Source organism: Melanotaenia boesemani, chromosome 7 (assembly GCF_017639745.1).
Source record: "Melanotaenia boesemani isolate fMelBoe1 chromosome 7, fMelBoe1.pri, whole genome shotgun sequence".
NCBI classification, from domain to species: domain Eukaryota; kingdom Metazoa; phylum Chordata; class Actinopteri; order Atheriniformes; family Melanotaeniidae; genus Melanotaenia; species Melanotaenia boesemani.
The window spans coordinates 11,711,492-11,724,794 of record NC_055688.1 but is presented as its reverse complement, the minus strand read 5'-3'; the positions used below and the strand labels follow the sequence as shown (position 1 = coordinate 11,724,794).

The 13,303-nt window shown below is 38.0% G+C and overlaps 1 protein-coding gene across 1 annotated transcript in view; it reads left to right on the top strand.

The window, feature by feature from the left end:
- Positions 1-13,303, top strand: part of LOC121643534 (protocadherin Fat 4) — a 119,185-nt gene that overhangs the window by 102,115 nt on the left and 3,767 nt on the right. The window contains exons 12-16 of the mRNA XM_041990998.1: positions 1,030-1,115; positions 2,407-2,586; positions 3,019-3,143; positions 5,160-5,377; positions 11,419-11,680. Of these exons, the coding sequence (XP_041846932.1) occupies positions 1,030-1,115; positions 2,407-2,586; positions 3,019-3,143; positions 5,160-5,377; positions 11,419-11,680 (871 nt within the window). The remainder of the gene's footprint in view (positions 1-1,029; positions 1,116-2,406; positions 2,587-3,018; positions 3,144-5,159; positions 5,378-11,418; positions 11,681-13,303) is intronic.

The following is a 13,303-nucleotide window of genomic DNA, read 5'->3' as shown; positions in this document are numbered from 1 at the left end:
AAAATTTTCACATGAAATGTTTTATTAAAATTCAAGTATGCTCTCTATAATTCTAATAATAATACTTATCTTGCAGGACATAATGACATATAACCTGGTCCTTATCTCGACTTAAAATTAAGTAAATATAACCTCAGAAATGGCAAAAAACAAGCTAAGCTCTGATTTACTAAAATAAAACCATTAGCTCTGTAAGCAGAGCAAGATGAACAATGCATTTATTCATTGTTAGACTGTCCACAAAACAGTGTTGTGCCAAAGGTCATACAGAAAGTAAAAAGAAATGGTATCCTTAAGTGTTTCTAAGGTTTTACATATAAGGAAATGTTGCATGTGATATGTACCACACAGACACTGCCAAAAAAAAAGCTTCATCTTTACTCTGAAAACCCATTGGAAAAAAAGGCTGAACAGATATGTATTTTGCACATCTGAAGAAAGCCAAACACATCACATCAGTACAAACACCTCAAATCAACAGTCAAACATGGTGGTGGAGGCATGATGATTTGGGCTTGTTTTGCAACCACAGTACCTGGACACCCCACAGTCACTGAGTGGACCGTGTGTGAAAGCCAAGTTAAAAAACTTAATAACAGATGCTTTACGTTACTTTTTACATGATTGTAGATATTTGAGCATCTAATTTTAAAGCCTATAGATTCTCATCTGTGCAAGTGGCATGTTTCTTTATTAAATACTGTGTGCTGCTCCACCAGTAAACCAAACTCCATCTGTTGACACTGAATCCAGTCAATAAGCATGCTTATCCTCTTATTTTACATAAAGCTCATGCTAGCTGAGTGACTGAAACAGTTTGAGTGGGATGGTGACTCCCACTTGACAGCGGTTATAAAAACGAAGTAACAGATACTGATTGAGTACTTGCAGGGTCACCCACCCCAATCTCCCATACCTGACACAAATAACAGTGATGGAGACCGTTTGTTGGTGTTTATGTAGACCACAGTCAGTCTCCCAAAGAGAGTTAGACTTGACCCTTGTGTTTGTGTTCTTGTCATCATGTAGGCTGCATCCCTGACTGTGGACCTGTGTGGTGATGACCATGAACCAGGCTACTGCGCTGTGAGCAACGTGGCAGTACACACCGACTGGTAGGAGAGTCACGCACACACACGTAACGTTTACTCAACAGCTGCTCTCCAATCCATCCAAAGTGTAAACCAGAAAAAAGAAATGGAGACGGTTTTTGTTCCAAGGCCTGAAAAACTCAAATGAATTATTCCTCAAGACAGAAAAATAATGGAAACTCCAAGCTAACCAAATGGTTCCATGTACCTGGCACCAGCATAGCTAGTTAACTTTTTACAGCTGCTGCGCTGCACTCTGACCTGACAACAGTCTGCAGTCAATCAACATTACACAGTCAGGGGGTTTAATTGAACACAGGATGTATTTCTCACCAGAAAATGATGGACAACGTCTAATCATTTTCAATAAAAATACACCAGTGTTTGCATTTTTTTAAAACTCAGATGTGATGTTTTAAGTTGTTTCCATGATTCAGAAATTCAAAAGTGTTGAACAGAATTCAGGAAAATGTTTAAACAATAAACATTTTTTTTTTTTTTTTTTTACCTTTTTGTCTTTACTGACCTACTGTCATGACGCAACACATTATATTCATCTTATAAATCACTCTCAGGGTCACATGCACAGGCAGCCAAAAAACTTCCATTAGTGGTGGAATTAAACATAAAACTCTTTCTTGCAAGACAATGCTATTGAATTTTATAAAGAGAAGACTGTAAAGTCACCAAATAGTCCATACCTGCAGAGAACAACAGCCTTTATTACTGCTGGTTATAATCAGTTGTGATGCCCACTCAGACAGCTTTGACCTCTAATGGACTTGATTACCTGCACAATAAATCAAGTCAGTGATCACGAGATCACAAAAAATGACCAGATAGATGGTTATCCATTGGAAAATTCTGACATTTAAATATGTGTGGACCCAATCGGATCATCACAAACTGATAAGCCCTGTTGCTGTTGAACTCTCTGGATGTATTTTTGATAGTTAAAATGTCAGATGTCTTTTTCTTGACATTTTTACAATGCTGTTACACAGACCCCTCAAAGTCAGAATAACATCATCTGTTGCTCCATATATGATGCAAGCTGTCATTCAGTGAATGGATGTGGTTGCCAGGCCTTGTGGGGTGAAAATTGAAACTTTGCATGGTTTTCTGTGTGCTCTATGATGAGCGAGAAATAAAGCATCTTGGGAGCGCATTGTCGTGAATTTCGCTGACCCACAGCGTCTTTTTCTGTAAGCGTGTTTGAGTTTGAATACCTTTAAAAGACTTGAATGCATTTTTGGGCTATTGGATTTCTGTGCATGTGCGCGCATCGAGCATCTGTATGTTTGTGTATGTGTAGGATCCTAGACGTGCAGCCCAACAGGCTGTCGGTTGGAGGAGTGAGGTCAATAGAACCTGTCCTTCATCGGCGCGGTCAGGTCGCCACCCACGACTTTGTCGGCTGCATCATGGAGTTCGCTGTCAACGGCCGCCCGCTGGAGCCCAGTCAGGCGCTGGCATCTCGGGGCATCCTTGACAGGTCAGCCCTCCTCATTTAAGACTCTGTCCATCTTCTTCCTCTTCTTTCTATTTGTCCATCTTCTCTAACCTCCTCGACTCTCTCTGTGGGACATCTGTTCACACTTTCCTAGCCTCTTAGGAGTTTTTAAAAAGATGTTTTTTTTAACTACAAATGGCAGATTTTTGACGAAGAAAACCAATTGCTGAATTCCAGGGAATTTTTTTTCTTTCCTATCTCGCTGCTGAATAGTGATGCAAAGACAGATCTTTTAATATGCTAATTCTCTGGGGTTCTTTATAGGGTTTTGTGTTGCCGCGCTGGGAGAGAAATCACAGCTCATCTGCCTCCATTTTGGAGTTTCTTTTACAGCGGACCCCCCGGCTGCTGACTGTGAAGCTGACTGTCAAACTGCTGGTCTGATTGTCAGTTTGTGTATTATTTTGTCTGTAGATGTCCAAGACTGGAAGGAGCCTGTACCGCCAGCCCTTGCAGACATGGGGGCACCTGTTTGGACCACTGGTCCTGGCAGCAGTGTCAGTGTGTGGACGGTTTTACCGGAAAATTCTGTGAGAAATGTAAGTATCTGTCTTGGAAGTGTTGAATTCTGCTGAGGTTGCACTTTGCAAGGAATATTCTATCATGATTATTTATGATCTATCCCTCATGAGTTATCAAGCTGCAACGTGTAGCTTAATATAGGTCATGTTGTTGCCTTCTGAGTTGCATTTCAAAGCCTTTTGTTATATAAATCCTCACACTCAACATGAGTGAACTAAAGAAAGACAGAGAAACCGTTGGGGGCTCATGAAAACTGCCACAAACTTTAAACTACTGTGTGAGGTGCCACTGTTTGTTTTCCACTGTTACCAGTAACTATTAGACATTAATTCTGAGGCTTTTGTATTATTCCTGGAAGCAATCAAAGGCACTACAGAGAAAACCAAAAGCTTTTGTTTCCCATCAGGTTTGATTTTGTGGGAAACCTTTTTCATTTTTTCTTTTTATTTTTCTAATGCAAATGTCATGGATTCATTCAGAGTCATACACAAATAAAAGGACAAGATGAGACATCATTTCATTTTTAATGACAGATGTCTAAAGTTTTAGAAGAATTTCACCAGTAATAAGAAACAGAAATTCCTCAGATTGTGGAAGGATGAGTGGCAGCAGGGTTCATAAAGGACTTTTTGGCTCATCTAAGAAAAGCAGCTGAAGTAGCCAAAAGTGTTTTTCTAGCCTTGAAATAAAACTACAAATTCTTTTTTTTTTTTACCTAAAAACAATTCTCAAGTTGTTACATGCAAACACATCTTTACCTTCACTTTAAAAAGACACAATGAACAGAGACACAGCGGTTTAATTTTATTCTGAACAATTCCATCAGTGAATTCCATTAAAAGTCTCTCTATTCTAAAAGTGACAGAACTTTTACAGTAGAAAACATAAAAGAGCTTTAATGTGATTCACAGACCTCACAGAAAGCATGATGGACAGTGAGGTTCATATTAGTTTCACTTGGTCCACTTGAAAAACAGAGATGACTTGGTTCAGTCCAGCTTTATTTATATAGCGCCAGTTCACGACGAAGGCACTTTTAAAGATACAGTACAATTTAATTAAAATCTAACCCACTCTAATTCACTGTAATCCAATAATAATCCAGTCAAATCAAATTAGTAATAAAACCCACATTAGTCCAAGTCATACTAATTGTGTTTATACTGTAAATAGTTCGTTTTTTTCAGCAGGAACAGAACCAGGAAGTGTATTTTCCAAACATAAAACCAGCTTCCATTCATCGCTTTGGAACTGAAGTTTTGGAAGGTTTGGTGACTGCTCACAGAACTGTTAGTAGTGAAGGACCGCAGGCAAGAAACTGCTAATTGATAATGACCTCTCTAGCTCAGAACATGCTAGCATGCTAACAGGAGCTAGACACATGTAGCTCCCTTATCTGACCTCCTGAAACCAAGAATTTCACAAACAACTTGAATGTAATTAGAAGAATGTTCGAATTATCAGAAAATGGGCAGTTGGCTGGTATATTTTTTTCGCTTCTAAGGGTAATTTTGTCTGTTATTGGTTCTGCAGTTACTGGCTTTGGCCAATTCTAAATTTCAATGCAGCAGAAAAGCACGTACAAGAAAATGAGCTCTAATCTTTCTTTCAACATGAGACTGCAAGGGAGGCTGGGCTCACATTTCTTCCCATTACAGTCATTTTTAGCACAAGTGTTAGCATCAAGTAGACAGAACTTCATCAAACAATTAATAAGGCTGCAAGCATTTTTTTTGTTTATTTAATAAACACTAACATTTGTATTACACAAAGTCTTGTGGATAATATTTACATTTCAGACATTGAGTTACAGCTGTTTCCTTAAGCTGATCTTTATGAGTAACTACACTTTAGATAAGGATTCATTATCACGCTCAAGGGTGCATTTCTGATGCTTTTACATTTGGGAAGGCATTTGTATTTTGTGGTTAAAATGTGAGGACCAGTTTATAGAAATGCATGTTTTAAAATTGCATTTGAAACTTCTGTGATGTGAGTTGGGACTCAGGAAGTCATCTGTCTCTGTCTCACAGATGTAACAGCAGACACTGCCCTGTCTCTGGATGGTACCGGTCGACTGGACTACGGCCTCAAACAGGGCCCCAAACGTGATGTCCTGCTGAGACAGTCGGTGGAGGATGTGGCCTCCAACCCCGTCACTCCCAGCAGCCTGGAGGTCAAGTTCAGAACACGCAGCAAGAGCGGCACTCTACTGCATGTGCAGGAAACCAGCAACTACACGACCATCAAGGTGAGAGAGGAAGTGAAGATCAAATCTGTATATGCATTAAATGGACTTGAAAAAAATAGTTCAAGTAGTCTATGTTGAATATTTACCTTGTGTATTTGTTAGATTAATTCATCATGGTCATTTAATTAAAAATCCAGAGAAGCAGAAGAGGTTTAAGCAAAGGAGATGCGGCAAAAGCTGCTAAAAACGTAAATCCTCTCAGTTTTTCCAGTGATAACCTCTAAAATAGAGGATGAAAAACATTCCCATGCAACTCAACACACTGATATACAATGATAGCATATCAACATTACTTAAAATACTTGATTATTTCTGTACTGATGCAGAACTCTGTAAGTAAGTCTTGTGCTTGTAGTTTGAACTATGGAGAGTTATCCCAGATGTGCTGCTGTCACTAAAATCAGAACATTTTAGACTTTCCTGTTATCATTTCTGTCAAAATAGCAAATAAAATATAAAGTTTGAATCCTTATTTTACCTAAATGTTGGACTGCATTAGTAAATGTCATAATGAAAGCTTTCTAGGTCATGTATTCATCTAGTTGAAGCACTGAGTGGAGGAAGTGTCAGATCACGTTTGCATAAAGTGTTTTTCTCATGCAGAAAAGCTTCACACAGCTGACAACCTTACAATGAACGCTGTGATAAAAGTACTCTTACAAGCGATACCGTCCTATCTGATCACACAAATGGGCCTTTCTGCCTTTGTTGTTACAATGAATAAAAGCAAAAATTTAAAGATTTTGGGTGTTTATGTTACGACCAGGTTTGCAGGCTGCAGCATAAAATGGAGACTGAACACAGACTTTAGAAAAATAAGGGTTTTATTGGACTAAGACAGTTTTGGAAGTTAGAGTCTAGAAGATACAATGCCAAAGAAAGCACTCTGGGCCCCAAGTCTCACCTTTTATCCACATCAATTAAGCCAATGAAAGCCAATGCACCACCTAAAGACTCTGGTAAGGTCAGCAAGGAGGCAGAGCGATGAAACCTGTGAATTCTGTTAGAAATTAATATCAAATGTGTTCCTTCCAAAAAGGAGGAATCAAAAACAGAATTGTTTGTCTTCTTAGTTAGCCGTGTGAATGGTTCTGCTGATATGATCGGCTGCCTGAGAAGGAGTGTCAGTAAAATCAGCAACTACTTTTAAGATTTTTTTTGAGGTTGCACTAATCAACTGTTAGAGAATTCTAAAAATTGCTGCTTCCCCTTACGTAAGGTCTGTTCTGCAAATCATCAAATAACTTGAGGAAAATTCTCAGTCCAGGTTGACTGATGTTGGAATTTAATATATTGTGACAGGAAATAGTTCTTTTTACAACAGTGGCAGTCAGCATTTACATTTAGCCACTAGTAGTTATTCTGAATTAAAGTGCTTATTGTTTGCTCGTGTCAGCTGATGTGTTGTATCAAGAACAAATGGACACCCATCATTCAAAGCATTAAGCATTGCTGTTAAGATACTCTGAATGTTTGTATCCCAAACAGTTATGAAAAAGAAAGTGCATTGTCCTTAAGTCTAAAGGTTTAATTTATCAGCATATAGGAAAAAGTTACTCACGAACTTGAGTAGCGGCTAAATACGGCCAATCAAATGTACTTGATTAACTGATCATCATCAGTGTGATCCCCTCTATAAAAGCAGAAGTTTTAGCCGCCTTGAGCATTTAGGTTTGTGTTGACACAATGCCAAGGAAGAAAAAAACAGCTGATGAACTCATTGAACTTGGAGAATTGTTGCTGCTGATCAACGTGGAGCGTTATAAGGTTGTTTCCAAACTATTTGGAGTCCATCTTGCTACTTTAAGAAAGATTATTCATAAGCAGAAAATATTAAAGACCGTTGCCAATCTGCAAACAAAACTCTACAGGCCTCATATTAGATTTCTTTCTTTCATTTAAGAAAAGACAAATAACAAGAAGACTTGCTTGGAAGGATTGCAGGAGAAAATCTTGTCTTTCTGAAGAAAACAAAACATGCCAGCATAGGCTTTGTTTGCAAAACTGGATTTGAGAAAATGACTTTTAGAATATTGTCCTTTGAAACATCATATATGGTCATTATGCACAGCACCATGTCACAGGACACAAATAGCTCTTACCAACTGTAAAGCATGGTGGTGGAGGGCTAATTATTTGGGCTTGTTTTGGAGCTGCAGGACCTGGGAGCACAGTAGCAAATCTACAAGAGAATGGCTAAAAAAAGAAAAGAAACAAGGTTTTGCAATGGTCAAAAGTCAAGACCTCAACCTAACTGGGACTAGGAGAGCTGTGCAGTACTCACTAAACTGAAGCAACGTAAAGAAGAGTTAACTAAAATTCCTCCACAATGAAGTGAGATTGTCATAAATCATCATGTAATTGTTGCTAAAGGTGGGTTCATGACGTGCTGAAACATGAGATGCACAGAGTTTCTGCTATTTTTGTTATAGTTCTTGTTATATAGTAAGAAATTGTAAAATGTCACGTGTTGAGGTTGTATTTACGTCAGCTTTAAGCCTGTTAAAGGCCCTTATATATAAAAAAATGAAAGGTTTTTCTTTCTTCACATGCCTGTATGTCCACATATGTACCTGTAAAAATTCTCATCCTTCCACTGTCTCACACCACCAGTTTTCACCCCACACCCTCTCCTTGTATAAAGTGTCGGAAAACCACACTGTTCTTTCTCAGTCAACTCCATTTTAGCCCCACTCCTCTTTTCTCCCCTCTCATCCTACTCAGCACCCCCTTGCTCTGACTGAAGCCGGGCAGCTGCCCAAAGAGGCCCGAAACTTCGTTCATCCTCTTCAGTTTTCCTTTCAGACACCCTCCACTCTCAGCACCTTCAACCCCTTCACTCTGTAACGCCAGGCTTTCTCTCTTATGATTTTGCTTTCCGGCCCTGAGCGACTATCACAGCTTCCTAAACAGTCCAGAAAAGTATTATAAGAGCTATGAAACAAAAAAATGAACAGTGGGGAATACATAGTCTGCATGTATATATGTTGAGAGAACTATATAAACGGACATATAAAAAACAAGATGTTGAATAGATAAACCCCATGATTGGTTTTCCAGCTTTAAAGCACTCTGTGTTTTTTGGCTTGGGAGATTTTCCGCTTTTCCCATTTTAAATCAATTCTTCCGGAAGCTACTTATCATTGCTGAGTTTTTGGGGTCTATGAAAAGGGAGGAGAACAAGATTACTTTTCCATGGAAGTGGGGAGAACACGAGATTACCATACACTCTGAAAGCCACACTTTTTTTGTTGCCCATGCCAAATCGAGCTTTATTAATTTCCTTTAAAGACGCCCTCCTGCCCGTCCTCTCCATAAAGTTCCCTCTCCAGTGGGCATTTGAAAGATCGTATTCTTGGAGGCTTCTGATCGTCCTCTGGCTGAGTGACATCAACAACAAGCCATGAGAACATGATGAAGAGCAGCGTGTCCTGCCGGAGAAAGATTTACGAGCATCACACTGCATTTCTGTTTTTGATCTCTGACCTCAACAACGGAGTCTGAAAGCAGTGTGGTGTTGTGGAGACTGACAGAAGACTTCCTCTCAACAGCCATGATTGATGCTGACACGACAACGTATTGCTTTAATCTAAAAAGCTGCAGTTTTTGCCCTTGTTTATGTAGCCTCCCCTCACAGAAGACTATTTATCATATGCTTGAAATTAAGAATTATAACAGCATGCAGATTTAGGAGCTGGTGCTTTATTAAGCAGCTTGTCATCTGTAATCTATGATGTTTAGTGTTTATGTTCATATGGAGACATTACTGCACTTAGTGGGCATACTTTATTCACAGTTAGTCTATCAACAGCTACTAATATCACTGTACACTCGAAAGAAAATAATATATTAAAATGGTTGGATTCATAGTTCTCAAGTCATCGTTGAGATCTTGCAAAACTCCGTCACAGTTTGTAATTTCAAACGTACCTGCTGTAGGACAAGCACATTGTTTGCCAAGGTTAAAGCTGTATTTTATCATTTTAATGAGAGTACTCCTAATCTTCCTTTGCAAATGCTCCAGTTCTCCACTAAGCTTCATGAAATTTAGTCACTTACTCATGAATGTTTCCAGCTAAACCAATTTTAGCCTATGCAATTCAGTCCTTGTTGCTTCCTTTACAAACACACACAACTGTAAATGTCTAAGATGCATGACTGAGAATGCAAACCCAGGAAGCACAAGATGTAATTTCATTTAATCCCTAATATATCTTCTATACTAGTTTCCATATTATTAGTCTGTTTATATTTCACACAATGATAAAAGATGCATAGCAGAAGTTTTAAATCACAGACAGCACCATCTTTTATTTCATCCGGGAATTTTGACTCAAGTTTGTCTGACTCTCCAGCTAAACACCCAAGAACTTTTTCACCCACTTTTCAGCTACTCAAAGTCTGGCTGTAACATGTCAAAAACACACAGTCCCTTAATGAAGTGGTGAGATTGTTATCCCAATTTAATTTCAGAATAAATATGGTCAATGTGAAGAAGCTTTTTTAGTTAATTTAATGTGACATATAAATTCTAGGACTTATAAATTCTGGTGTGATGGACTGTGTACCCTGCCTCATGCTTAGTAGCAGCTGGAATAGACTCCAGCTGCTATTAAGGCAAGGTCACCCAGTAAAACATAATAAGGTCTCTAGTTTGAGACTTGCACTTAGAGTTCAAAATTATATTAAAACCTGGTGAAATATGGCCTGGATGTAAATGCTTTGGGCACAGCTCAGACATCTACAGACTTTAACTGCGATACTAAATTTAACCCTAATTTTAGCCTTGATGTCTGTGGCTCATTTAGGTGTCGATAACAAAATGCTAGGTGGAAACTGGATTTACACACTGATGTCTGGATATTTAGAAAAGTTTTTCATCCACTTCTTAGTCCCAGTTACCAGAGAGATGACTTGTTATTAAAGAGACATTTCCCCAAATCTATATATTTTACTGGTGAAAAAAATCTGGTATATACAGAGAGATAATTCCAACAGTAATGTTTCATTTTTCATTGAAAAGGTAAATATGGAACTATACACTCTGCCAACAAGATACATCTGAGACATCAAAAAGGGGGCAGTTGAATGTGTAAATGAAAAAAAGAAATTTGCTGTAACATATATGAGAAAGGACTGCATGTATGATGTAAATATGGGATGTATCTATACTTACCAATAGCACAGAAAAGATTGGCCACCAGAAATCCCTTTTAAAGTTAATTTAGCCCAATTCTTCCCATGCATCTACAATCCATTCATGTCTTTTAGATGTTTTTTTTAGCCAAAACTGCTGAGTGGACTCCAAGAGTGAATACCTCCACCATGATTGAGAAAAAAAAAACATTCGTGAATCCAGTTTAGAAAATAAAATAGATCACTTCTATGGGCCACCTCTTGTAAACGAACTGTAGCAGGTTCATAACCTCCCTGCTGGAATTTTTAATTCCAAGATGCTCCTAATTTTGACAAAACGCCAAACATAAAACCTTCACCGCTCTGAAGCAGCTGACCCCAATATCTTGACATTAAAAGTAATTTCATGTAACAAGGGTCACGTCTTACAAATGTTTCAACACATTCATGAAAAGTTAGTGGTTATAATCTGTTTTTGGACTCCAACCATTTTCTTTTTGTTTGTTTGTTTAGGGTTTTTTTCATTTTGAGGTCAGAAAGTAAATTAAGTAAACTGTTTTCAAAATGTGTCTAAAAAATGCTTCATGTTCATTAAGCTTTGCTTAACAGTCTGGATTATACATCCCATGCAGCAGCGCACTAACTACATCAGCCTTACACACTTATTCCATTACAGGGACGCTCTCCTACAAGGCTGAGCATGTATTTTGTAGCTTTAGTGGAAAAAGTGTCATATTTCAATGAGGTTTTTTGTTTTTACCAAGTTTCATTAAACTCAACTTGGCAGTTGCATATTATTCTGTTGACAAAGGGAAAACCACACCAATCTGATAGCCTGCTTGGTGGGGGTTTAACACCAATGCATCTTCAAGTTTGTGACCAAACCTCCATTTCTTTTCTTTCAGTTAAGAAACGGGAACATCCACTACATCTCAGATGCAGGGGTTGGTGGGAAGGTGGAGCGAACCGTGGGAGATGTGGTGCTCTCAGATGGCCAGTGGCACACGCTCCAGCTGGTCAAAAATGGATCATCCACTGTGATCCAGGTGGACAGCATCCACCCCAAAGTTATCCAGCTCACCACCCAGAACTTTGGAGGTCTCAGTGTTTTAACCTTCTCTTTGGGGGGAATCCCACCCGGACCCGCTCAGCAGAAAACCGGAGCAGGTCATTTTTCTAATTTCTTATTCTTTTTTCATATATGGAGCTTTGCATTTATCGAGGAGTTATTCTTTTTCTAATTATCTTCCTGCACAAGTCTCCTTCATTCATGCTGTTTAAATATTATAAATTGGGCCTTTAAAATAATGTTTTTTTCTCATCAAGAATGAAGTTCAGTAAATAGTAAATCTCAGGCTCTTATGGGGGTTTTGTTATTATCGTCTGTCACTCTCGCTCAGTTTGTTTCAAAACAAACGTGTGTCAGGTTAAATTTGCAATAGTCCTGATTGAAATTATGTATTATGTACAGCAGGTCATCAAATTAACTCATTTCTGTCTGTAATTTAGTACAAACAACCTAATTTTCAAGCTTAAGAGTGGAAGATCACATGCTTGATCCATGAGCAACAGAATAAAAAGAGGGAAAGCGGTATCACCCCTTCCTTATTTCCACTACTACACCAGATGTGGAGATTTGATTAAGCAGGACTTTTTTTTGTCTATAATGTAATTTTTCAATGTTTCTTGTCAGACTACCAAAGGTATGTTAATTTCAAGGAAGCTTTAGCTACAACCCACATAGGAGCTTTTCATTGCAGAGTTTTCATGAGTTTTAGTCTCATGATGATAAAAATTTTCTCAGAGATTTTGCTATTTTTAAGAAGTCACATAACAGAATACCACAAGGTCTTTGTGAGGATTTACTAAGAAATTCCCCCTGAAAAAAATCCCATTTAAATATTAGATGTATTATAGGTATTTCTTAGATATATAACTGTCTTTAGAAATTAAAAGTCAAGTTTACTTAAGGTTGGAAATGGAAAGTTTAAAGGAAGTTCCAGCTTATCATGTAGATGAAATTTATATAAAAAATGTATTAAATTTATTTTTTTATTTATTTTAATTGATTTTAAAATAATGTGTTTAAATGAATTAATTTGCTCATTTTAAACTTTACTTCTCTTCAGTTGCACTATGTTTGCATATGTGTGTCTGTGTGTGTGTGAAACACATGCTGATGCAGCATGTATGGGACACATCACTTATGAGCATGTAAGCCCTTTTTAATACACCCCAGACTTTTCTATTCCTAAAAAAGAAAAAAAAGAAAAGAAAAACTCCCTTTCATATTTGGTGGCTGTCCAACAAATCCAGGGGAACCTGACCTTAAATCTGTTTCTGTTTGACAATGCTGAGATTTACCTGCTATGAATTTAAAGGAGTACATAAAATGTTTCTTTATCAGAATGTCATTTATGGACAAAATAACTAATATTAGCTTAATTTGACTTAATCTTGGAATGCTTGTGGACTTTTAGTGTTTCTCATCCTATCCCCAACAACTCTCCTCTTAGCCCAGTCTTAAATCACAGATCTGATGTCCTTGAAGGTAAGTTTGGAAAAGGTTAAGAGAGGTTTTCCAAGAGGTAATCTAACACAGTAAATTTTAGAATTTTAAGGGAGGGAAAACTAAGCTTATACTATGGACTAATATGGTAAAAATGAGCCTTTTGATTGATTTGTTGACCTCCTTTGCACATGGACCGTTTCAAAACAAACATATTCTAAGCACGCAGACCTGTGGCACAGTGCCTGTTACCTCTGTGCGTCTGCACAGTTGTGCTCTGC